This window comes from Bombina bombina, chromosome 7, assembly GCF_027579735.1.
Source record: "Bombina bombina isolate aBomBom1 chromosome 7, aBomBom1.pri, whole genome shotgun sequence".
NCBI classification, from domain to species: domain Eukaryota; kingdom Metazoa; phylum Chordata; class Amphibia; order Anura; family Bombinatoridae; genus Bombina; species Bombina bombina.
This window is the reverse complement of record NC_069505.1, coordinates 247,078,453-247,104,692: the sequence shown is the minus strand read 5'-3', so window position 1 is coordinate 247,104,692 and position 26,240 is coordinate 247,078,453. Positions and strand designations below refer to the sequence as shown.

At 41.5% G+C, this 26,240-nt stretch overlaps 1 protein-coding gene across 1 annotated transcript in view; it reads left to right on the top strand.

Annotated features, from left to right (window-relative positions):
- Positions 1–26,240, top strand: part of SUCLG2 (succinate-CoA ligase GDP-forming subunit beta) — a 641,499-nt gene that overhangs the window by 257,750 nt on the left and 357,509 nt on the right. The window contains exon 5 of the mRNA XM_053720692.1: positions 14,040–14,192. Within this exon, the coding sequence (XP_053576667.1) occupies positions 14,040–14,192 (153 nt within the window). The remainder of the gene's footprint in view (positions 1–14,039; positions 14,193–26,240) is intronic.

The following is a 26,240-nucleotide window of genomic DNA, read 5'->3' as shown; positions in this document are numbered from 1 at the left end:
TATACATTGATTTCTTCTGCACATGAATTACACACAAATGTGGTCTATATAGACAAATCAAACTTTCTCTTGACGCAGAGATATTCCTGAAATCTTGTCAATTCCCAAAGACAAATGTTAGATGAGCTTGTTTGCAATTGAGTGTTCCCAGTCCATTCGAGAGGCTGAAATAACCATCAGATTGAAGAAGGGAACAAAATTACTTGAGGCTGTAACATTCTACACATTGATTAGATCAGAACACATGCTCATTTTACATCGGTTCTTGATTGGACAGAGCAAAAAAGACCAGGAATATTAATCCTATTTGTCTTGTCAAGAGCTGTATCCCTGAACTGCTCTTGATGTGCAAAACGTTCTTAATTGTGAAATCAACAGCTTTACATATTTATAAAACATTTTTTGCATGCAGAGTTTGTGCAATGCAGTGGTATTTTTCATAGTTTTATAGAACTTCTTGGTAATGTGACTTTTGGGATGCATGTGTAAAACTGTAGAGTAAAATTTCTTAATCTGATTAAGTGCAGTCTTGTTAAGACGCACATTGCTTAATGAATCTTATGTTCAGATCAGTGTTTGCAACACTTAATCTATGCCACGTGCACAATAGGTTTAGGATACCATCAGTTTAAAGCATAATACCCCAAAAAAGCCAGAAGACCACTCAATCAGTATTGCCTAGTTAAATGATCTTTTTTAAGGTATCTTCCATCTAATTCTATCACCGTAAATTATCTAGAATAATGATCAATATGAGAATATTGATTAGTGGTGATGACTGCAGTGGTTTAACCCTTTATGTTGTTCCCCAGAAGAATCACATACAGGTGGAAAGAAAAAGTGTGGTCAGAAGCTGGTCTATTCTAGTCTTTGGCTACTGATTACTTTTTTAAATCTGGAAACCAAACATTGTTTAGACTTTAAATGGACAATAAACACAAGCAATTACAAAGTTGTTGTTTTTTTTTTGCAATAAACTAACATAGTGGTATATGTGAAATGCTTTGAATGCATTAAAGGGACATTATACACTAAATACATTTAAAGGAACAGTCAACACCAAAATTGTTGTTTAAAAAGATAAATAACACCTTTACTACCCATTCCCCAGCTTTGCATAACGAACATTGTTATATTAATTTACTTTATAACATTTAAACCTCTCCTTCTGATACCTGCAGTGTAACTTAGGATCCATAATGGCAGCACCCATGATTAGAGGGAGGTGCATAACATTTATTAAGTGTCCTTTTAACACCTTCTTTACTGCAGATGTGTTAAAATGGTTACCCCCCCCCTTTTTTCTTCAATGCTTGGTGCACAAATTAGCATCAAACCAAATTATGTTAATTGATGCAATTGATGTGTGCTTTGGCTACGTTAAGTAACTATAAATAACAGAAAATGTTGAACTATTGCAAAGTATTAGATTACTCCCACCTGGCTACTTCATGATGACTCCCACCTGGCTACTTCATGATGACTCCCACCTGGCTACTTCATGATGACTCCCACCTGGCTACTTCATAATGACTCCCACCTGGCTACTTCATAATGACACCCACCTGGCAACATATTCTGTTTAGAGCACATATGCAGTGCAAGTTGTCTCAAAATTGGTAGTCTTCATTTCCTTCTTAATATGAGGAGAGTCCATGGCATCATTCCTTACAGTTGGGAAATACTGACCCTGGGCATCAGGAGGAGGCAAAGATACCCCAGCCAAAAGCTCAAATACTCCCCCTACTTCCCTCATATTCCAGTCATTCTTTGCCTTTCGTCACAGGAGGTTGGCAGAGAAGTGTCAGAAGATACGGAGTAGTTCCTTATGAAGAGTATCTGCCCTTCGAAATGGGGCTGGCGTTTTAAGTAGTCTTATCAGCCTCTCAGTGAGAGCATCAATGAATGTTAGAGTCTGGAGATGCAAGGAGAGTCTTTCTGCGAATCCATCTATACTCGTATTAACAATCAGTGTTGACGAGTTTCACTGCCTGCTTCCATTACTTAAGTCCATGTCAGGAGTGATGCCTCAAGACTGTCAAACTTGAGAGGCTATGTTTCTGTTCCACAGCAAAGATTCCGGTAAGATCGTTTCATTTTGTATACACATATAACGCAAGAAGACAGGCTCACAGTGTGACTCCTTTTATCTGTAATGGAATCAAGGGTTAATATCTACGGAGGGGGATTATTGAACAGGGGGGGTTAATCACATAATTTATTTTATTACGATTATGCTGCGACGTGTGAGATGAGGCTCAGGCAGATGTTGGAATGTACAGGTTTTACTTTTGTTTTGTAAGCTGCGCAGCCTGAAAGGCTTAGCACGCTTTTTCCTATAGAAGTAGCGGTCCTGCATTGCGCACCACGTGACCGGGTGTGGTCACACGGATTTCCTCTTTTCTGACCGTGCGGTTTACTAGAGACGAAGACGGTTTCTCTGTTGGGCCTGGGTCATAGGAGGTGGTAAGTGCCCCAGCACTAAAGGTGGCGTTTTTTTTTTCTTTCTCAATAGTCTGCTTTATAAGCGCAAGCTATGGAGGATTCTGCTACTTTAGTGGGTACTCCTTCTTCACCTAAGTCTAATACCTGTCTATATTGTGAGGAGGCCACTGTGTACCCGCCTGCTCAATTATGTTCCACATGCCTTGATAATGTAATCGTGTCAAAGAAGGTTAATATGTTTAGTACCACTGAGGAGTCTCCATCCCGTGAGGTGCGCACCCTACAATCATCTCCCAATACACATAGCTTCTCGTAGCACTTCTAATCCTCCATCTGGAGGGGCCCTTTTACCGCCAGACTTTACTGAGCAGTTACAAACGGGAGATTGTGGTTCCTTCTTTGTGTCCTAATCCTCCTTCTTCAAAGGAACGTTTACTTCATAATCTGGATGTTGTTTGAGCTTTGAAGTTTTACCTTCAAGGTACTAAGGATGTTAGACAAACTTCTTCCTTGTTTATTATCTACTCTGGGAAGCTTAAGGGTCTGAAGGCCTCTTCAACTTCCTTATCCTTTTGGTTGAGGAATATTATACGCTTAGCTTACGAGTCAGCGGGACTTGGACCTCCTCAGAAGATTACGGCTCATTTCACTAGAGCGGTGGCTTCCGCTTGGGCCTTTAAGAACGAGGCCTCTATGAAGCAGATTTGTAAGGCGACTACCTGGTCTTCCTTACATACTTTTTCAAAATTCTACAAATTTTAAGTTTTTGCTTCGGCTGAAGCAGCTTTTGGGAGAGAGGTTTTGCAGGCTGTGGTGCCCTCAGATTAGGATCCGCATTTTCTTTACCCCTCCCATTATCATTCAGTGTCCACTAGAGCTTAGGTATAGTTTTCCCAACAGTAAGGAATGATGCCGTGGACTTTCCTCACATTAAGAAGGAAAACATAAATCATGCTTACCTGATAATTTCATTTCCTTCTGTATTAGGAGAGTCCATGGCCCCCTCCCCGTATACTCCGATGGGCGGACCAAAATTTGTTTTTCTCTTCCGGAACCATTTATACCCTGATATTTCTCCTACTGTTCCTTGTTCCCTTGGCAGAATGACTGGGATATGAGGGAAGTAGGGGGAGTATTTGAGCCTTTGGCTGGGGTGTCTTTGCCTCCTCCTGGTGGCCAGGTTCAGTATTTCTCAACAGTAAGGAATGATGCCGTGGACTCTCCTCATACAGAAGGAAATTATCAGGTAAGCATAATTTTATGTTTTTCAGACTTGCAGTGAAAGTCAATTGTAGCGTTTGTGAAACGCTAGGATTAACCATTGAAACAAATATAGGGGACTTTCATTAATTTCCCACACGGCTATTGGCTGAGAGGTGGAAAGGTCGCCTCTTAGCAAAACAGCGTTTTGCCATGGGCTGCCTGAACAGCTCAGTGCGACGAATGCTTTAAACAAATAAAGTAGCTTTCTGAATTAAGTATTTTATACTTCATGAATGAAAGTCCCCTTTATTTGTTTTAATGTTCAATCCTAGCGTTTCACAAACGCTACGATTGACTTTCACTTTAAGTTGTAGGAAAAAATGAATAATTTATATTGTAAAGGTTTTTACTATGCATAATTCTGTATGTTCATTTAAATTCTCAATGTCTTTACTGTATTTACTTTATTTAAGGGCATACAACTAATTTATAAATTAGTAAGAGTGCCACATAACCTCTATAAATATGAGAGGAAACCATATTTACACTTAGTGATCAGTGTTCTCTTCAGTGCATTTTAACCACCTGGCTAAAGGTTTATAGCATAAATTATCCTTAAATAAATGTATGTTAAATTATGCAATAAATGTGTGCTTTGGATAGCAGAAAATGTTTTCCCCGATATATTAAAAAGTATTACACTGCCCTCACTCGACTACATCACAATGCCATCCGGCTGGCAGAACACTGCTTGATTTAAATCTGTTTATATTCCTTGTAATAAACTATATTACCTCCTCACACACTGGTATGTGTCTTTGGACTGGTCTATATATTTTTTTTCTGGAGCCATATTATTTCTCTCTATAGATCCTATATTAGTTATTCAATAACCAAAGCTGGCAAGAAACTGATGGTTATTTATGGGTAGGAGAGTAATCCAAAGACTTCTGGGAAAGTTGAGTTCATGAAACAATGGGCTTGGTTTATGAAGCTGTGAATGCAGCCTTGCAGTGCCTTCATATTGCTGCTCCTTAACCCTTCTACACCAGCTCTTAAGTGGCGTTTCTCAACCCCCCCATACTTTTCCAGCTGGGGAGGATTGACAGCTCCTGCTTGAGCATGATTAGCTGCGCATGAGCAGGGGGCGGTTTTGCTCAAGCAGTGGCTTATGCAATGATAAATTTGAACAGCGTATTGCTGCTCGCTAGCTGCAGTGCTGGACAGACAGGGCTGGAGATGTCCGCTCTTTTCTGTCCTTTAAATGGAGCTACTACTTCATGTGTATTGCAAACATGCTTCAATACAATACTTGTGTTTAATTTTGAGCTTTATATCTCTTTGAAAACCATTACGTCTTCATAGTTTTGTTAATAGCATATGGCTCTTGTCATGTGGGTATTTTCATTTCCTCTTGGAGGCGACCTTCCCAGAACCCTTTGGATTCCTCCTAAATTAACAGCTGTTTCCTGGTAGCTTCAGTTCCACTGAAGGATTTTTTGGGGGAAAGTATATGGCACCAAACGGAGATAAACCCCTGCCTGTGGGGCTGCCACTAGAAAATTTGGGTCCCTTACATAACCATTAATCAGCCAAAGCCCCCCCCCTTGACATGTGCAATTTTTGACCAAGTGACTAAAACGTATATGCACTTTATTCTTAAAGGGACATAATACCCAAATGTTTAAACACTTGAAAGTGATGCAGCATAGCTGTAGAAAGCTGACTAGAAAATATCACCTGAACATCTCTATGTAAAAAAGAAAGATATTTTACCTCAAAAGTTCCTCAGTAGCCACCTCCCATTGTAAAGGATTTCTAAGCAGCATTTTAGTGCGCCTGTCCTGGGACAGCTGAAAGGATGAGCCTTGTGAACTCTCATATTATTTCACCAATCAGGTAAAGGAAGCTTACTATGAAATCTCATGAGATCACAGTAAGAGTTCATGACCTCAGCACTGCTGATGCTGATTGGCTTCTGTTCATTTCTTCATTTTTTTTTATTTTTACCTGCAGCTGGGAGCAGCTGAGTATAACTTTTTTACATAGAACTTACTCTGCTGAGCTGAGGAAATGGTGAGGTAAAATATCTTCATTTTTTACATAGAGATGCTCAGGTGATATTTTCCTGTCAGCTTTTTACAGTTATACTGCTTCAGTTTCAAATGATTTAGCATATGAGTATTATGTCCCTTTAAGTGTAGTCAAACTTTGGAAATGTTTTAAAGGTAGTAACACACAAACTCAGAAACACACACATACACTCATACACTGAAACACACATAAGGATTCACATATAGACACTCTAGCAGACACGCAAAGAAACGCACAAACAATCTCAGACACAGACACCCACACAGACACTCAGCACTTGTTTACATTGACCTGACAAGTAATGAGGTAGACTACAGTTTTGTCAAAAAAGGAGATTTAAAAACAAAATATGGAGTTCTGATTATCTTTTTGTCAAGGAAGATGCCAACTATATGATGACAACAGCATGCAGTGGCTGAAGGGAAGGGCCCTGAACTGCCTAAACAATAGTTTAAAGTTTAAGTGGTGGATTGGTGACTTCCGGAAAGGTCTCATTAGTCTCAAAGTCTGTAGAAATATGTGAATAATCAGTAGTAAGGTCAAAATGTCCTAAAAAGGAACAGACAATGGACACGCACACACACAAACTCAAACACAAGCTTGCACATACACCCAAGGAAACACCCACAGATAAAGCCTTAGAAAACACACACAGACAGACACCCACAGAAAACACACAGACATACACAGGCCTACACACACACACACACACACACACACACCCTCACACACATCCACAGAAAATGCACAGACAGACACACACACACACACACAAACTCTCACAGAGAGAGCCACAGAAAAAAAAATACATACACACTCATAGAGACACCAACAAAAGCACAAAGGCATAAACAGACACCCACAGAAACACTTGCAGGAGGTAAAATTTCTGCACATTGCCATCCCCTAAATCAATCATATTTGTAAATGTGCAAACAAAAATACTTTTGTGAATTCAAAAATGTACATTATTGACCTGTCAAAATGGGTAGATGAAGAAAAGTACTTTTAAAAGGTTGACATATGTTTGGGGTTTCCCTCCCCCCCATTTTCCCAAACCAAGAGCACCACTTCAAATCTGGTGTACAAATGTTCCCATCTGTCAGCTGTACTCATGGAATTTGAAAATACTGTACTCTGTATGGTCTTGGGGGAACCATGACCTGTGGTACTCGTTCTCATACCATTAGATCTGGTTAGGATTTAGGCTTGTTTGTAAGTATTGCAAAATTAAGTCAACTGTAGTGTAAACTTAAGTGTTAAGTTAACCTTTCTCATTTCAAACACTGAGCAATCTTAGCCTGAGAGTATAGCATTTTATGCAGATGTAAAAATCTGAGTTACAATGCCTCCTGGCATCTGGAAAATCCTTTCATAAAGGGGCAGTAAACTGGAAGGTAATTTTATATATATATAATATATAATATATATATATATATATATATATATATATATATATATATATATATATATATATATATATATATATATATATATATAAATCTTATCTGACAAAAGGGCACCTACCATTTGTGTATTGAGGAGGAAACATTTCTGCATGGTTTTAAATATAGAATTTCTACAGCATTGTCAAATAATCATAAATACACTGCTGCATATTGATAAAAAAATGTGAGATTGCACAAAGAAAAAAAAAACATTTACTAAGTACGTACTACCTCCTCTGCAAATGAAAGTGATCTGCCGTCTGACTCGGGCACTCACTGTACATACCGAAGTGCAAAGTCTGTCTCACTCTGTGCATATACTGGTTTAGTGCACACTCAGAAATCCTCTCAAATGCTAATGCTTTACTCCTTGTAATGACATTTCCCACGCTCAATAGCACTCTGCTGTAGCGCCCTCTGGTGGCTGCCAAAATGTACAAAAAAAGTTTTTTTTAAAAATAATAGTCGTGCTTGCCTCATGGGCCCCTGACAGGAGTCGCCCTATTCACCCCCTGATGGCAGCCCTGCCTGTCTGAGCTGGCCATATTGACTATCACTAGGAACATGAATAAGCAGATTCCATCAGTAAATATAAATATGCTTTTATCTGATGGTATTATGGTAACACATAGATGTTGACTGGTGGGCTTACACCAAAAGCATCTTTATAATGGTAGATCATTGGTTTCCAGATGTGCTTTTTGCAAGACCCTCATACCCTTACCCGCTTGTGAAATATCAGCTGTATATTTGATTGGTAAAAAATGTAATCTTGGCAAAGCGGAAGAGGTAGCTGATCCTTTTCACAATTGTTAAAGCTATAACTCTATCATAATGAGACTTTATCTAAAAGGGACATTACATGGGTCATGTACTGTAAACTTTTTTACCCTTTTAATATGTTCTCAATTATTAATTTTACTGGTTTTTTTTTTACAGTGTTTACTGCTGAATGAATACAACATACTTTCTCCAACATAGGTGTGTCCGGTCCACGGCGTCATCCTTACTTGTGGGATATTCTCTTCCCCAACAGGAAATGGCAAAGAGCCCAGCAAAGCTGGTCACATGATCCCTCCTAGGCTCCGCCTACCCCAGTCATTCTCTTTGCCGTTGTACAGGCAACATCTCCACGGAGATGGCTTAGAGTTTTTTAGTGTTTAACTGTAGTTTTTATTATTCAATCAAGAGTTTGTTATTTTAAAATAGTGCTGGTATGTACTATTTACTCAGAAACAGAAAAGAGATGAAGATTTCTGTTTGTATGAGGAAAATGATTTTAGCACCGTAACTAAAATCCATGGATGTTCCACACAGGACTGTTGAGAGCAATTAACTTCAGTTGGGGGAACAGTGTGCAGTCTCTTACTGCTTGAGGTATGACACATTCTAACAAGACGATGTAATGCTGGAAGCTGTCATTTTCCCTATGGGATCCGGTAAGCCATGTTTATTAAGATAGTAAATAAGGGCTTCACAAGGGCTTATTAAGACTGTAGACTTTTTCTGGGCTAAATCGATTCATTATTAACACATATTTAGCCTTGAGGAATCATTTATTCTGGGTATTTTGATATGATTATATCGGCAGGCACTGTTTTTGACACCTTATTCTTTAGGGGCTTTCCCTAATCATAGTCAGAGCCTCATTTTCGCGCCGGTATGGCGCACTTGTTTTTGAGGACAGCATGGCATGCAGCTGCATGTGTGTGGAGCTCTGATACATAGAAAAGTCTTTCTGAAGGCATCATTTGGTATCGTATTCCCCTTTGGGCTTGGTTGGGTCTCAGCAAAGCAGATTCCAGGGACTGTAAAGGGGTTAAATATAAAAACGGCTCCGGTTCCGTTATTTTAAGGGTTAAAGCTTCCAAATTTGGTGTGCAATACTTTTAAGGCTTTAAGACACTGTGGTGAAATTTTGGTGAATTTTGAACAATTCCTTCATACTTTTTCGCAATTGCAGTAATAAAGTGTGTTTAGTTTAAAATTTAAAGTGACAGTAACGGTTTTATTTTAAAACGTTTTTTGTGCTTTGTTATCAAGTTTATGCCTGTTTAACATGTCTGAACTACCAGATAGATTGTGTTCTGACTGTGGGGAAACCAAGGTTCCTTCTCATTTAACTATATGTATTTTATGTCATAAAAAAATTTAGTAAAAATGATGCCCAAGATGATTCCTCAAGTGAGGGGAGTAAGCATGGTACTGCATCATCCCCTCCTTCGTCTACACCAGTCTTGCCCATACAGGAGGCCCCTAGTACATCTAGTGCGCCAATACTCCTTACTATGCAACATTTAACGGCTGTAATGGATAATTCTATCAAAAACATTTTAGCCAATATGCCCGCTTATCAGCGAAAGCGCGACTGCTCTGTTTTAGAAAATTCTGTAGAGCATGAGAACGCTGATGATATGGTTTCTGAAGGGCCCCTACACCAGTCTGAGGGGGCCAGGGAGGTTTTGTCTGAGGGAGAAATTTCAGATTCAGGAAACATTTCTCAACAAGCTGAACCTGATGTGATTACTTTTAAATTTAAGTTGGAACATCTCCGCGCTCTGCTTAAGGAGGTGTTATCCAATTTGGATGATTGTGATTATCTGGTCATTCCAGAACCACTATGTAAAATGGAAAAGTTCTTAGAGGCCCCGGGGCCCCCCGAAGCTTTTCCTATATCCAAGCGGGTGGCGTACATTGTTAGTAAAGAATGGGACAGGCCCGGTATACCTTTAGTACCTCCCCCCATATTTATAAAATTGTTTTCCTATAGTCGACCCCAGAAAGGACTGATGGCAGACAGTCCCCAAGGTCGAGGGGGCGGTTTCTACTCTACACAAGCGCGCCACTATACCCATAGAAGATAGTTGTGCTTTCCAAGATCCTATGGATAAAAAATTAGAAGGTCTGCTAAAGATGTTTGTTCAGCAAGGTTCCCTTCTACAACCAATTGCATGCATTGTCCCTGTCACTGCAGCCGCGTGTTTCTAGTTTGATGAGCTAGGAAAGGCGATTATTAGTAATTCTTCTTCTTATGAGGAGATTATGGACAGAATTCGTGCTCTTAATTGGCTAATTCTTTCACGCTAGACGCCACCTTGCAATTGGCTAGGTTAGCGGCGAAAAAATTCTGGGTTTGCTATTGTGGCGCAGAGCGCTTTGGTTAAAATCTTGGGCAGCGGATGCGTCTTCCAAGAACAAATTGCTTGACATTCCTTTCAAGGGGAAAACACTCTTTGGCCCTGACTTGAAAGAGATTATCTCTGATATCACTGGGGGCAAGGGCCACGCCCTTCCTCAGGATAGGTCTTTTCAAGACCAAAAATAAACCTAAGTTTCGTCCCTTTCGCAGAAACGGATCAGCCCCAAGGGCTACGTCCTCTAAGCAGGAAGGTAATACTTCTCAAGCCAATCCAGCCTGGAGACCTATGCAAGGCTGGAACAAAGGAAAGCAGGCCAGGAAACCTGCCACTGCTACCAAGACAGCATGAAATGCGGGCCCCCGATCCGGGACCGGATCTGGTGGGGGGCAGACTCTCTCTCTTCGCTCAGGCTGGGGCAAGAGATGTTCTGGATCCTTGGGCGCTAGAAATAGTCTCCCAAGGTTATTCTCTGGAGTTCAAGGGGCTTCCTCCAAGGGGGAGGTTCCACAGGTCTCAGTTGTCTTCAGACCACATAAGAAGACAGGCATTCTTACATTGGGTAGAAGACCTGCTAAAAATGGGAGTGATTCATCCTGTTCCATTAGGAGAACAAGGGATGGGGTTCTACTCCAATCTGTTCATAGTTCCCAAAAAAGAGGGAACGTTCAGACCAATCTTAGATCTCAAGATCTTGAACAAGTTTCTCAAGGTTCCATCGTTCAAGATGGAAACCATTCGAACACTTCTTCCTTCCATCCAGGAAGGTCAATTCATGACCAAGGTGGATTTCAAGGATGCGTATCTACATATTCCTATCCACAAGGAACATCATCGGTTCCTAAGGTTTGCATTCCTGGACAAGCATTTCCAGTTCGTGGCGTTTTCTTTCGGATTAGCCACTGCTCCTAGGATTTTCTCATAGGTACTAGGGTCCCTTCTGGCGGTGCTAAGACCAAGGGGCATTGCTGTAGTACCTTACTTGGACGACATTCTGATTCGAGCGTCGTCCCTTCCTCAAGTAAAGGCTCACACGGACATTGTCCTGGCCTTTCTCAGATCTCACGGATGGAAAGTGAACGTGGAAAAGAGTTCTCTATCTCCGTCAACGAGGGTTCCCTTCTTGGGAACTATAATAGACTCCTTGGAAATGAGGATTTTTCTGACAGAAGCCAGAAAAACAAAACTTCTAGACTCTTGTCGGATACTTCATTCCGTTCCTCTTCCTTCCATAGCGCAGTGCATGGAAGTGATAGGTTTGATGGTAGCGGCAATGGACATAGTTCCTTTTGTGCGCATTCATCTAAGACCATTACAACTGTTCATGCTCAGTCAGTGGAATGGGGACTATTCAGACTTGTCTCCGAAGATACAAGTAAATCAGAGGACCAGAGACTCTTTCCGTTGGTGGCTGTCCCTGGACAACCTGTCACAAGGGATGACCTTCCGCAGACCAGAGTGGGTCATTGTCACGACCGACGCCAGTCTGATGGGCTGGGGCGCGGTCTGGGGATCCCTGAAAGCTCAGGGTCTTTGGTCTCGGGTAGAATCTCTTCTACTGATAAATATTCTGGAACTGAGAGCGATATTCAATGCTCTCAAAGCTTGGCCTCAGTTAGCGAGGGCCAAGTTCATACATCAACCATCAGGGGGGAACAAGGAGTTCCCTAGCGATGGAAGAAGTGACCAAAATCATTCTATGGGCGGAGTCTCACTCCTGCCACCTGTCTGCTATCCACATCCCAGGAGTGGAAAATTGGGAAGCGGATTTTCTGAGTCGTCAGACATTGCATCCGGGGGAGTGGGAACTCCATCCGGAAATCTTTGCCCAAGTCACTCAACCGTGGGGCATTCCAGACATGGATCTGATGGCCTCTCGTCAGAACTTCAGAGTTCCTTACTACGGGTACAGATCCAGGGATCCCAAGGCGGCTCTAGTGGATGCACTAGTAGCACCTTGGACCTTCAAACTAGCTTATGTGTTCCCGCCGTTTCCTCTCATCCCCAGGCTGGTAGCCAGGATCAATCAGGAGAGGGCGTCGGTGATTTTGATAGCTCCTGCGTGGCCACGCAGGACTTGGTATGCAGATCTGGTGAATATGTCATCGGCTCCACCATGGAAGCTACCTTTGAGACGAGACCTTCTTGTTCTAGGTCCGTTCGACCCACTCCAGCTGACTGCTTGGAGATTGAACGCTTGATCTTATCAAAGCGAGGGTTCTCAGATTCTGTTATTAATACTCTTGTTCAGGCCTGAAAGCCTGTAACCAGAAAAATTACCACATTATTTGGTATATCTGTTGGTGTGAATCTGCAGGATTCCCTTGGGACAAGGTTAAGATTCCTAAGAGTCTATCCTTCCTTCGAGAAGGATTGGAAAAAGGATTATCTGCAAGTTCCTTGATGGGACAGATTTCTGCCTTGTCTGTGTTACTTCACAAAAAGCTGGCAGCTGTGCCAGATGTTCTAGCCTTTGTTCAGGCTCTGGTTAGAATCAAGCCTGTTTACAAAATTTTGACTCCTCCTTGGAGTCTCAACCTAGTTCTTTCAGTTCTTCAGGGGGTTCCGTTTGAACCCTTACATTCCGTTGATATTAAGTTATTATCTTGGAAAGTTTTGTTTTTGGTTGCAATTTCTTCTGCTAGAAGAGTTTCAGAATTATCTGCTCTGCAGTGTTCTTCTCCTTATCTGGTGTTCCATGCAGATAAGGTGGTTTTGCGTACTAAACCTGGTTTTCTTCCAAAAGTTGTTTCTAACAAAAACATTAACCAGGAGATAGTTGTGCCTTCTTTGTGTCCTAATCCAGTTTCAAAGAAGGAACGTTTGTTGCACAACTTGGATGTAGTTCGTGCTCTCAAATTTTACTTAGCAGCTACTAAGGATTTCAGACAAACTTTGTCTTTGTTTGTTGTTTATTCTGGTAAACGGAGAGGTCAAAAAGCAACTTCTACCTCTCTCTCCTTCTGGATTAAAAGCATTATCCGATTGGCTTATGAGACTGCCGGACGGCAGTCTCCTGAAAGAATCACAGCTCACTCCACTAGGGCTGTGGCTTCCACATGGGCCTTCAAGAACGAGGCTTCTGTTGATCAGATATGTAAGGCAGCGACTTGGTCTTCACTGCACACTTTTTCTAAATTTTACAAATTTGATACTTTTGCTTCTTCTGAGGCTATTTTTGGGAGAAAGGTTTTGCAAGCCGTGGTGCCTTCCATTTAGGTGACCTGATTTGCTCCCTCCCTTCATCCGTGTCCTAAAGCTTTGGTATTGGTTCCCACAAGTAAGGATGACGCCGTGGACCGGACACACCTATGTTGGAGAAAACAGAATTTATGTTTACCTGATAAATTACTTTCTCCAACGGTGTGTCCGGTCCACGGCCCGCCCTGGTTTTTTTAATCAGGTCTGATAATTTATTTTCTTTAACTACAGTCACCACGGTAACATATGGTTTCTCCTATGCAAATATTCCTCCTTAACGTCGGTCGAATGACTGGGGTAGGCGGAGCCTAGGAGGGATCATGTGACCAGCTTTGCTGGGCTCTTTGCCATTTCCTGTTGGGGAAGAGAATATCCCACAAGTAAGGATGACGCCGTGGACCGGACACACCGTTGGAGAAAGTAATTTATCAGGTAAACATAAATTCTGTTTTTATTATCAAGAAAACATTTTTTAATAAAAAGCCTGCTAACTAGATATCCTTCTGTTTAGGTGATGGTTGCAGAAGCACTTGATATCTCAAGGGAAACCTATTTTGCTATATTAATGGACCGTGAGTGTAACGGTCCTGTTCTTGTGGGCAGTCCTAAAGGAGGCGTGGATATCGAAGAGGTTGCAGAAAAAACTCCAGAACTTATATTTAAGGTGAGTTTATAAAATAAAGGGGTTATAGTCATGTGTATAAATTGTTATATATAGAAAATGTGTGTCTCACTTATCAGGCATTTACGATAAAGTTAAAGGGACAGTCTACTTGAACATTTTATTGTTTAAAAAGAAAAATCACTTTATTACCCATTCCCCAGTTTTGCATAACCAACAGTTATATTAATATACTTTTTTAAGACATGATGAGTCCACGGATCATCTCAATTACTAATGGGATTTTCACCTCCTGATCAGCAGGAGGAGGCAAAGAGCACCACAGTAGAGCTGTTAAATAGCTCCTCCCTTCCCTCCCACTCCAGTCATTCTCTTTGCCTACATTAGTGATAGGAAGAGGTAAAGTGAGGTGTTAGTTTTAGATTCTTTAATCAAGATTTTATTATTTTTAAAGTAGTGCCATAGTGTGCTGCTTTGTCCTAGGGTGTAGCCGTAGTTCATATCGGTCTCTTCAGTAGAGCATTGGTGGCTTTAGAGCAATGGGAACTTGTGGGACATAATTCTCACTGCACCTCCCATATTATTGCTGCTGCCCTAATCCTGAAAACCTGAGGATATTTTGTCAGGAATTTCATTTTTCTTCACAGGTCCATGTGGGGGATAGGACCCCTCAAACCTGGTGAACTGCCTTGCTGTCAGGCAGACATTTGGGGTAAGTGCTTTATTTTTTTTCCTGGGACTCTTAGAGGAAAAGGAGCACTTTACTTTTCTTTATTATTATATAATGGCTTACAATAATTAGGCACTTTATTAAGGGACAAGGAAGCTCTCAGAATCTGAGAGTAAAAGGACAGCGTGTTACAGGCACTGGGGCTGGGAGTTTAGCTTTTTCTGGTGGTTCTATATTATTGGCGTTTATTTTTTAAGGAATTAACGTCTGTTTGAGTGTTGTTGCGATTGGTCATGCCCTCGATGGGCGGATCGTTTGTTTTGCACGCCGTTTTCTCTGCGTCTCTTCCTGTGGGCAATGTAAAGTCAGGAGACAGACCGGGTTGTTTTCCCTGCCTAGATACGCATGGTTTGTCAAGTGCAGGCATTTCTAGATGCGGAGAGTTGCTGTTTTGTTCCTCTATCGAATCCGGATTGCTGCTAAGAGGGAAAGAGAGGCTCCGGTCTTGCAGTCAGGTAGGCACCTCAGCAGAGCTGCTGAGGTGTAGGGGTGTCATTATTATTTGTTTTTGATTGTTAAGACATTTTTTCTCACACGCAGTAAAAAAGTTACTTTTAAATGTAAAGGGACAGTAACGTTTTTTTACATTTAAACTTTTTTTTTTATAAAATTAAAGTTTTTATTGCACTCTTATATTATTGACATTTAGTATGGACCAAGGAGACTTGCAAAGTGTTACTTGCTCCTTGTGTTTGGATGCAAATGTGGAACCACCAATACCTTTCTGCCCCTCATGTATTGAGAGGACGTTAAAGTGTCAGTAAACCTAAAATATAATGATATATAATTGTGCACATAGTGCAGAATTATATAACATTATATTAGTGCTATCGTTCTAAAACGTAATATTCCCTTTTAATTTTTTATAAATATGACAGTTTCTCAGACCCGCTCTCTGTACTCTGCTGAGCGGGTCTGTTTTTATTCCACAGCGCATCGGGCCAGCTGTATAGTCACAGCCCGGCCCGACCGCGCCATAACATTAAGTCCAGCTCGCTCCTGCTGTCAGACAGAGCAGGAGCGAGCTGCACTTAGTGTTATGGCGCGGTCGGGCCTGGCTGTGACTATACAGCTGGCCCGATGTGCTGTGGAATAAAAACAGACCCGCTCAGCAGAGTACAGAGAGCGGGTCTGAGAAACTGTCATATTTATAAAAAATTAAAAGGGAATATTACGTTTTAGAACGATAGCACTAATATAATGTTATATAATTCTGTGCAGAATTATATAACATATTTTAGGTTTACTGTCCCTTTAAGTTATAGGGAAAAGATTTTTTTTCTGAGCAAATTCTTTTTCAAGCGGATGCTGTTCAAGAATCTGATGGGATTCAGGGTACGCCGCAGCTTTCTCCCCATACGTCCCAAATATTAGTGCCTGCTCATGCAGTGCCCTGTACTTCTGCTCTGGCGCCCGCTGGAGTTACTGTAAAAGACATAGTTGCTCTCATGTCTTCCTCTATTTCTGATGCATTGTCTGCTTTTCCATTATTGCAGGGCAAACGTAAGAGGAAAAGCAGACATTCAGTAAGTGAAGTTTCTGATGCAGTTGTGGCATTATCGGAGTTACCCTCCCAAGGGACTGAAGAGGAGGGTAATGTGGTTTTATCTGAAGGTGAAATTTTTAGATTCTGAAAGTTCATTGCCTCTGATGGATTCATAGGTGGTATCTTACGTTTAAACTTGAACACCTCCGCCTGTTACTCTGGGAGGTTTTGATTACTTTGGATGACTGTGACTCCACGATTGTGGTTGCCCCTATGAAGTCTAGTAAGTTGGACAGTTATTTTGGAGTTCCTTCTTACTCAGACATATTTCCTGTACTAAAGCGAGCTTCAGAAATCATTACTAAGGAATGGGAGAGACCTGGCATTCCTTTCTCCCCCTCTCCTATTTTTAAGAAGATGTTTCTTTCATGTAATTAGCAAGAGTCCATGAGCTAGTGACGTATGGGATATACATTCCTACCAGGAGGGGCAAAGTTTCCCAAACCTTAAAATGCTTATAAATACACCCCTCACCACACCCACAAATCAGTTTTACAAACTTTGCCTCCTATGGAGGTGGTGAAGTAAGTTTGTGCTAGATTCTACGTTGATATGCGCTCTGCAGCAGGTTGGAGCCCGGTTTTCCTCTCAGCGTGCAGTGAATGTCAGAGGGATGTGAGAAGAGTATTGCCTATTTGAATGCAATGTTCTCCTTCTACGGGGTCTATTTCATAGGTTCTCTGTTATCGGTCGTAGAGATTCATCTCTTACCTCCCTTTTCAGATCGACGATATACTCTTATATATATATATACCATTACCTCTGCTGATTTTCGTTTCAGTACTGGTTTGGCTTTCTACAACATGTAGATGAGTGTCCTGGGGTAAGTAAGTAAGCTTATTTTCTGTGACACTCTAAGCTATGGTTAGGCACTTTTTTATAAAGTTCTAAATATATGTATTCAAACATTTATTTGCCTTGACTCAGGATGTTCAACATTCCTTATTTTCAGACAGTCAGTTTCATACTTGGGATAATGCATTTGAATCAATCATTTTTTCTTACCTTAAAAAATTTGACTTTTTCCCTGTGGGCTGTTAGGCTCGCGGGGGCTGAAAATGCTTCATTTCTCCAACATAGGTGTGTCCGGTCCACGGCGTCATCCTTACTTGTGGGATATTCTCTTCCCCAACAGGAAATGGCAAAGAGCCCAGCAAAGCTGGTCACATGATCCCTCCTAGGCTCCGCCTACCCCAGTCATTCTCTTTGCCGTTGTACAGGCAACATCTCCAAGGAGATGGCTTAGAGTTTTTTAGTGTTTAACTGTAGTTTTTATTATTCAATCAAGAGTTTATTTTAAAATAGTGCTGGTATGTACTATTTACTCTGAAACAGAAAAGAGATGAAGATTTCTGTTTGTATGAGGAAAATGATTTTAGCAACCGTTACTAAAATCCATGGCTGTTCCACACAGGACTGTTGAGAGGAATTAACTTCAGTTGGGGGAACAGTGAGCAGTCTTTTGCTGCTTGAGGTATGACACATTCTAACAAGACGATGTAATGCTGGAAGCTGTCATTTTCCCTATGGGATCCGGTAAGCCATTTTTATTCAGACAGTAAATAAGGGCTTCACAAGGGCTTATTAAGACTGTAGACATTTTCTGGGCTAAATCGATTCATATATTACACATATTTAGCCTTGAGGAATCATTTAATCTGGGTATTTTTGTTAAATAATATCGGCAGGCACTGTTTTAGACACCTTATTCTCTAGGGGCTTTCCCTAATCATAGGCAGAGCCTCATTTTCGCGCCGGTATTGCGCACTTGTTTTTGAGAAGCATGACATGCAGTCGCATGTGTGAGGAGCTCTGATACATAGAAAAGACTTTCTGAAGGCTTCATTTGGTATCGTATTCCCCTTTGGGCTTGGTTGGGTCTCAGCAAAGCAGATACCAGGGACTGTAAAGGGGTTAAAGTTAAAAACGGCTCCGGTTCCGTTATTTTAAGGGTTAAAGCTTCCAAATTTGGTGTGCAATACTTTTAAGGCTTTAAGACACTGTGGTGAAATTTTGGTGAATTTTGAACAATTCCTTCATACTTTTTCGCAATTGCAGTAATAAAGTGTGTTCAGTTTAAAATTTAAAGTGACAGTAACGGTTTTATTTTAAAACGTTTTTTGTACTTTGTTATCAAGTTTATGCCTGTTTAACATGTCTGAACTACCAGAAGCCAAGGTTCCTTTTCATTTAAATAAATGTGATTTATGTGACACTGAAAATGATGCCCAAGATGATTCCTCAAGTGAGGGGAGTAAGCATGGTACTGCATCATTCCCTCCTTCGTCTACACGAGTCTTGCCCACTCAGGAGGCCCCTAGTACATCTAGCGCGCCAATACTCCTTACTATGCAACAATTAACGGCTGTAATGGATAATTCTATCAAAAACATTTTAGCCAAAATGCCCACTTATCAGCGTAAGCGCGACTGCTCTGTTTTAGATACTGAAGAGCATGAGGACGCTGATGATAATGGTTCTGAAATGCCCCTACACCAGTCTGAGGGGGCCAGGGAGGTTTTGTCTGAGGGAGAAATTTCAGATTCAGGGAAAATTTCTCAACAAGCTGAACCAGATGTGATTACATTTAAATTTAAGTTGGAACATCTCCGCGCTCTGCTTAAGGAGGTATTATCCACTCTGGATGATTGTGAGAATTTGATCATCCCAGAGAAACTATGTAAAATGGACAAGTTCCTAGAGGTCCCGGGGCTCCCAGAAGCTTTTCCTATACCCAAGCGGGTGGCGGACATTGTAAATAAAGAATGGGAAAGGCCCGGTATACCTTTCGTCCCTCCCCCCATATTTAAAAAATTGTTTCCTATGGTCGACCCTAGAAAGGACTTATGGCAGACTGTCCCCAAGGTCGAGGGAGCGGTTTCTACTTTAAACAAACGCACCACTATACCCATAGAAGATAGTTGTGCTTTCAAAGATCCTATGGATAAAAAATTAGAAGGTTTGCTTAAAAAGATGTTTGTTCAGCAAGGTTACCTTCTACAACCAATTTCATGCATTGTCCCTGTCACTACAGCCGCGTGTTTCTGGTTCGATGAGCTAGTAAAGGCGATCGATAGTGATTCTCCTCCTTATGAGGAGATTATGGACAGAATCCGTGCTCTCAAATTGGCTAATTCTTTCACCCTAGACGCCACTTTGCAATTGGCTAGGTTAGCGGCGAAGAATTCTGGGTTTGCTATTGTGGCGCGTAGAGCGCTTTGGTTGAAATCTTGGTCAGCGGATGCGTCTTCCAAGAACAAACTCCTTAACATTCCTTTCAAGGGGAAAACGCTGTTTGGCCCTGACTTGAAAGAGATTATCTCTGATATCACTGGGGGTAAGGGCCACACCCTTCCTCAGGATAGGTCTTTCAAGACCAAAAATAAACCTAATTTTCGTCCCTTTCGTAGAAACGGACCAGCCCCAAGTGCTACGTCCTCTAAGCAAGAGGGTAATACTTCTCAAGCCAAGCCAGCCTGGAGACCAATGCAAGGCTGGAACAAGGGAAAGCAGGCCAAGAAACCTGCCACTGCTACCAAGACAGCATGAAATGTTGGCCCCCGATCCGAGACCGGATCTGGTGGGGGGCAGACTCTCTCTCTTCGCTCAGGCTTGGGCAAGAGATGTTCTGGATCCTTGGGCACTAGAAATAGTCTCCCAAGGTTATCTTCTGGAATTCAAGGGGCTTCCCCCAAGGGGGAGGTTCCACAGGTCTCAATTGTCTTCAGACCACATAAAGAGACAGGCATTCTTACATTGTGTAGAAGACCTGTTAAAAATGGGAGTGATTCATCCTGTTCCATTAGGAGAACAAGGGATGGGGTTCTACTCCAATCTGTTCATAGTTCCCAAAAAAGAGGGAACGTTCAGACCAATCTTAGATCTCAAGAGCTTAAACACGTTTCTCAAGGTTCCATCGTTCAAAATGGAAACCATTCGAACAATTCTTCCTTCCATCCAGGAAGGTCAATTCATGACCACGGTGGATTTAAAGGATGCGTATCTACATATTCCTATCCACAAGGAACATCATCGGTTCCTAAGGTTCGCATTCCTGGACGAGCATTACCAGTTCGTGGCGCTTCCTTTCGGATTAGCCACTGCTCCAAGGATTTTCACAAAGGTACTAGGGTCCCTTCTAGCGGTGCTAAGACCAAGGGGCATTGCAGTAGTACCTTACTTGGACGACATTCTGATTCAAGCGTCGTCCCTTCCTCAAGCAAAGGCTCACACGGACATAGTCCTGGCCTTTCTCAGATCTCACGGATGGAAAGTGAACGTGGAAAAGAGTTCTCTATCTCCGTCGACAAGGGTTCCCTTCTTGGGAACAATAATAGACTCCTTAGAAATGAGGATTTTTCTGACAGAGGCCAGAAAAACAAAACTTCTAAACTCTTGTCAAACACTTCATTCCGTTCCTCTTCCTTCCATAGCGCAGTGCATGGAAGTAATAGGTTTGATGGTAGCGGCAATGGACATAGTTCCTTTTGCGCGCATTCATCTAAGACCATTACAACTGTGCATGCTCAGTCAGTGGAATGGGGACTATACAGACTTGTCTCCGAAGATACAAGTAAATCAGAGGACCAGAGACTCACTCCGTTGGTGGCTGTCCCTGGACAACCTGTCACAAGGGATGACCTTCCGCAGACCAGAGTGGGTCATTGTCACGACCGACGCCAGTCTGATGGGCTGGGGCGCGGTCTGGGGATCCCTGAAAGCTCAGGGTCTTTGGTCTCGGGAAGAATCTCTTCTACCGATAAATATTCTGGAACTGAGAGCGATATTCAATGCTCTCAAGGCTTGGCCTCAGCTAGCGAGGGCCAAGTTCATACGGTTTCAATCAGACAACATGACGACTGTTGCGTACATCAACCATCAGGGGGGAACAAGGAGTTCCCTGGCGATGGAAGAAGTGACCAAAATCATTCAATGGGCGGAGACTCACTCCTGCCACCTGTCTGCAATCCACATCCCAGGAGTGGAAAATTGGGAAGCGGATTTTCTGAGTCGTCAGACATTACATCCGGGGGAGTGGGAACTCCATCCGGAAATCTTTGCCCAAATTACTCATCTGTGGGGCATTCCAGACATGGATCTGATGGCCTCTCGTCAGAACTTCAAGGTTCCTTGCTACGGGTCCAGATCCAGGGATCCCAAGGCTACTCTAGTAGATGCACTAGTAGCACCTTGGACCTTCAAACTAGCTTATGTATTCCCGCCGTTTCCTCTCATCCCCAGGCTGGTAGCCAGGATCAATCAGGAGAGGGCGTCGGTGATCTTGATAGCTCCTGCGTGGCCACGCAGGACTTGGTATGCAGATCTGGTGAATATGTCATCGGCTCCACCATGGAAGCTACCTTTGAGACGAGACCTTCTTGTTCAAGGTCCGTTCGAACATCCGAATCTGGTCTCACTCCAGCTGACTGCTTGGAGATTGAACGCTTGATCTTATCAAAACGAGGGTTCTCAGATTCTGTTATTGATACTCTTGTTCAGGCCAGAAAGCCTGTAACTAGAAAAATTTACCACAAAATATGGAAAAAATATATCTGTTGGTGTGAATCTAAAGGATTCCCTTGGGACAAGGTAAAGATTCCTAGGATTCTATCTTTTCTTCAAGAAGGATTGGAGAAAGGATTATCTGCAAGTTCCTTGAAGGGACAGATTTCTGCCTTGTCTGTGTTACTTCACAAAAAGCTGGCAGCTGTGCCAGATGTTCAAGCCTTTGTTCAGGCTCTGGTTAGAATCAAGCCTGTTTACAAACCTTTGACTCCTCCTTGGAGTCTCAACTTAGTTCTTTCAGTTCTTCAGGGGGTTCCGTTTGAACCCTTACATTCCGTTGATATTAAGTTATTATCTTGGAAAGTTTTGTTTTTTAGTTGCAATTTCTTCTGCTAGAAGAGTTTCAGAATTATCTGCTCTGCAGTGTTCTCCTCCTTATCTGGTGTTCCATGCAGATAAGGTGGTTTTACGTACTAAACCTGGTTTTCTTCCAAAAGTTGTTTCTAACAAAAACATTAACCAGGAGATAGTCGTGCCTTCTTTGTGTCCGAAACCAGTTTCGAAGAAGGAACGTTTGTTGCACAATTTGGATGTTGTTCGCGCTCTAAAATTCTATTTAGATGCTACAAGGGATTTTAGACAAACATCTTCCTTGTTTGTTGTTTATTCTGGTAAAAGGAGAGGTCAAAAAGCAACTTCTACCTCTCTCTCTTTTTGGATTAAAAGCATCATCAGATTCGCTTACGAGACTGCCGGACGGCAGCCTCCTGAAAGAATCACAGCTCATTCCACTAGGGCTGTGGCTTCCACATGGGCCTTCAAGAACGAGGCTTCTGTTGATCAGATATGTAGGGCAGCGACTTGGTCTTCACTGCACACTTTTACCAAATTTTACAAGTTTGATACTTTTGCTTCTTCTGAGGCTATTTTTGGGAGAAAGGTTTTGCAAGCCGTGGTGCCTTCCATTTAGGTGACCTGATTTGCTCCCTCCCTTCATCCGTGTCCTAAAGCTTTGGTATTGGTTCCCACAAGTAAGGATGACGCCGTGGACCGGACACACCTATGTTGGAGAAAACAGAATTTATGTTTACCTGATAAATTACTTTCTCCAACGGTGTGTCCGGTCCACGGCCCGCCCTGGTTTTTTAATCAGGTCTGATAATTTATTTTCTTTAACTACAGTCACCACGGTATCATATGGTTTCTCCTATGTAAATATTCCTCCTTAACGTCGGTCGAATGACTGGGGTAGGCGGAGCCTAGGAGGGATCATGTGACCAGCTTTGCTGGGCTCTTTGCCATTTCCTGTTGGGGAAGAGAATATCCCACAAGTAAGGATGACGCCGTGGACCGGACACACCGTTGGAGAAAGTAATTTATCAGGTAAACATAAATTCTGTTTTTATTGCGTCATTCTTGGCGCGGACTTTTTTGGCGCAAATTTTTTTTTCTGTTTCTGGCGTCATACGTGTCGCCGGAAGTTGCGTCATTTTTTGACGTTTTTTTGCGTCAAAAGTGTCGGCGTTCCGGATGTGGCGTCATTTTTGGTGCCAAAAGCATTTAGGCGCCAAATAATGTGGGCGTCTTATTTGGCGCTAAAAAATATGGGCGTCATTTTTGTCTCCACATTATTTAAGTCTCATTATTTATTGCTTCTGGTTGCTAGAAGCTTGTTCACTGGCATTTTTTTCCCATTCCTGAAACTGTCATTTAAGGAATTTGATCAATTTTGCTTTATATGTTGTTTTTTCTATTACATATTGCAAGATGTTCCACGTTGCAACTGAGTCAGAAGATACTTAAGGAAAATCGCTGCCCGGTGCTGGAGCTACCAAGCTAAGTGTATCTGCTATAAACTTTTAGTATCTGTTTCTCCAGCTGTTGTTTGTATTGCATGTCATGACAAACTTATTAATGCAGATAAAATTTCCTTTAGTACTGTTACATTCCCTGTTGCTGTTCCGTCAACATCTAATTTTCAGAGTGTTCCTGATAACATAAGAGATTTTATTTTTAAATCCATTAAGAAGGCTATGTCTGTTATTTCTCCTTCTAGTATACATAAAAGTCTTTTAAAACTTCTCTTTTTTCAGATGAATTTTTAAATGAACATCATCATTCTGATACTGATAATGGTTCTTCTGGTTCAGAGGTTTCTGTCTCAGAGGTTGATGCTGATAAATCTTTGTATTTGTTCAAGATAGAATTTATTCGTTCTTTACTTAAAAAAGTATTAATTGCATTAGAAATAGAGGATTCTGGTCCTCTTGATACTAAATCTAAACGTTTAAATAAGGTTTTTAAATCTCCTGTAGTTATTCCAGAAGTGTTTTCTCTCCCTGATGCTATTTCTGAAGTAATTTCCAGGGAATGGAATAATTTGGGTAATTCATTTACTCCTTCTAAAATGTTTAAGCAATTATATCCTGTGCCATCTGACAGATTAGAGTTTTTTGGGACAAAATCCCTAAGGTTAATGGGGCTGTCTCTACTCCTGCTAAACGTACTACTATTCCTACGGCAGATAGTACTTCATTTAAGGATCCTTTAGATAGGAAAATTGAATCCTTTCTAAGAAAAGCTTACTTATGTTCAGGTAATCTTCTTAGACCTGCTATATTTTTAGCGGATGTTGCTGCAGCTTCAACTTTTTGGTTAGAAGCTTTAGCGCAACAAGTAACAGATCATAATTTTATAGCATTATTATTATTCTATAACATGCTAATAATTTTATTTGTGATACCATCTTTTGATATCATTAGAGTTGATGTCAGGTATATGTCTCTAGCTATTTTAGCTAGAAAAGCTTTATGGCTTAAAACTTGGAATGCTGATATGTCTTCTAAGTCAACTTTGCTTTCCCTTTCTTTCCAGGGTAATAAATTATTCGGTTCTCAGTTGGATTCTATTATCTCAACTGTTACTGGAGGGAAGGGAACTTTTTTACCAAAGGATAAAAAATCTAAGGTAAATTTAGGTCTAATAATCGTTTTCGTTCCTTTCCTCACAACAAGGAACAAAAGCCTGATCCTTCATCCTCAGGAGCGGTATCAGTTTGAAAACCATTTCCAGTTTGGAATATATCCAAGCCTTATAGAAACCTAAAGCCAGCTCCTAAGTACCCATGAAGGTGCGGCCCTCATTCTAGCTCAGCTGGTATGGGGCAGATTAAGTTTTCTTCAAAGAAATTTGGATCAATTCCGTTCACAATCTCTGGTTTCAGAACATTGTTTCAGAAAGGTACAGAATTGGCTTCAAGTTAAGGTCTCCTGCAAAGAGATTTTTTTCTTTCCCGTGTCCCAGTAAACACAGCAAAGGCTCAGCATTTCTGAAATGTGTTTCAGATCTAGAGTTGGCTGGAGTAATTATGCCAGTTCCAGTTCTGGAACAGGGGCTGGGGTTTTATTCTATCTCTTCATTGTACCAAAGAAGGTCAATTCCTTCAGACCAGTTCCGGATCTATCAATATTGAATCGTTATGTAAGGATACCAACATTCAAGATGGTAACTGTAGGACTATCCTGCCTTTTGTTTAGCAAGGGCATTATATGTCTACAATAGATTTACAGGATGCATATCTGCATATTCCGATTCATCCAGATCACTTTTAGTTTCTGAGATTCTCTTTTTAGACAAGCATTACCAGTTTTGTGGCTCTACCGTTTGGCCTAGCATCAGCTCCAAGAATTTTTTCAAAGGTTCTCGGTGCCCTTCTGTCTGTAATCAGAGAACAGGGTTTTGGTATTTCCTTATTTGGACGATATCTTGGTACTTGCTCAGTCTTCACATTTTCGCAGAATCTCATACGAATCGACTTGTGTTGTTTCTTCAAGATCATGGTTGGAGGATCAATTTACCAAAAAGTTCATTGATTCCTCAGACAAGGGTAACCTTTTTAGGTTTCCAGATAGATTCAGTGTTTATGACTCTGTCCTTGTCAGACAAGAGAAGTTTAACATTGATATCAGCTTGTCAAAACCTTCAGTCACAATCATTCCCTTTGGTAGCCTTATGCATGGAAATTTTAGGTCTTAGGACTGCCGCATCAGATGCAATCTCCTTGGCTCGTTTTCACATGCGACCTCTTCAGCTCTGTATGCTGAACCAATGGTGCAGGGATTACACAAAGATATCTCAATTAATATCTTTAAACCGATTATACGACACTCTCTGACGTGGTGGACAGATCACCATCGTTTAGTTCAGGGGGCTTCTTTGTTCTTCAGATGCAAGTCTTACAGGTTGAGGAGCTGTGTGGGGGTCTCTGACGGCACAAGGGGTTTGGGAATCTCAGGAGGTGAGTTTACCG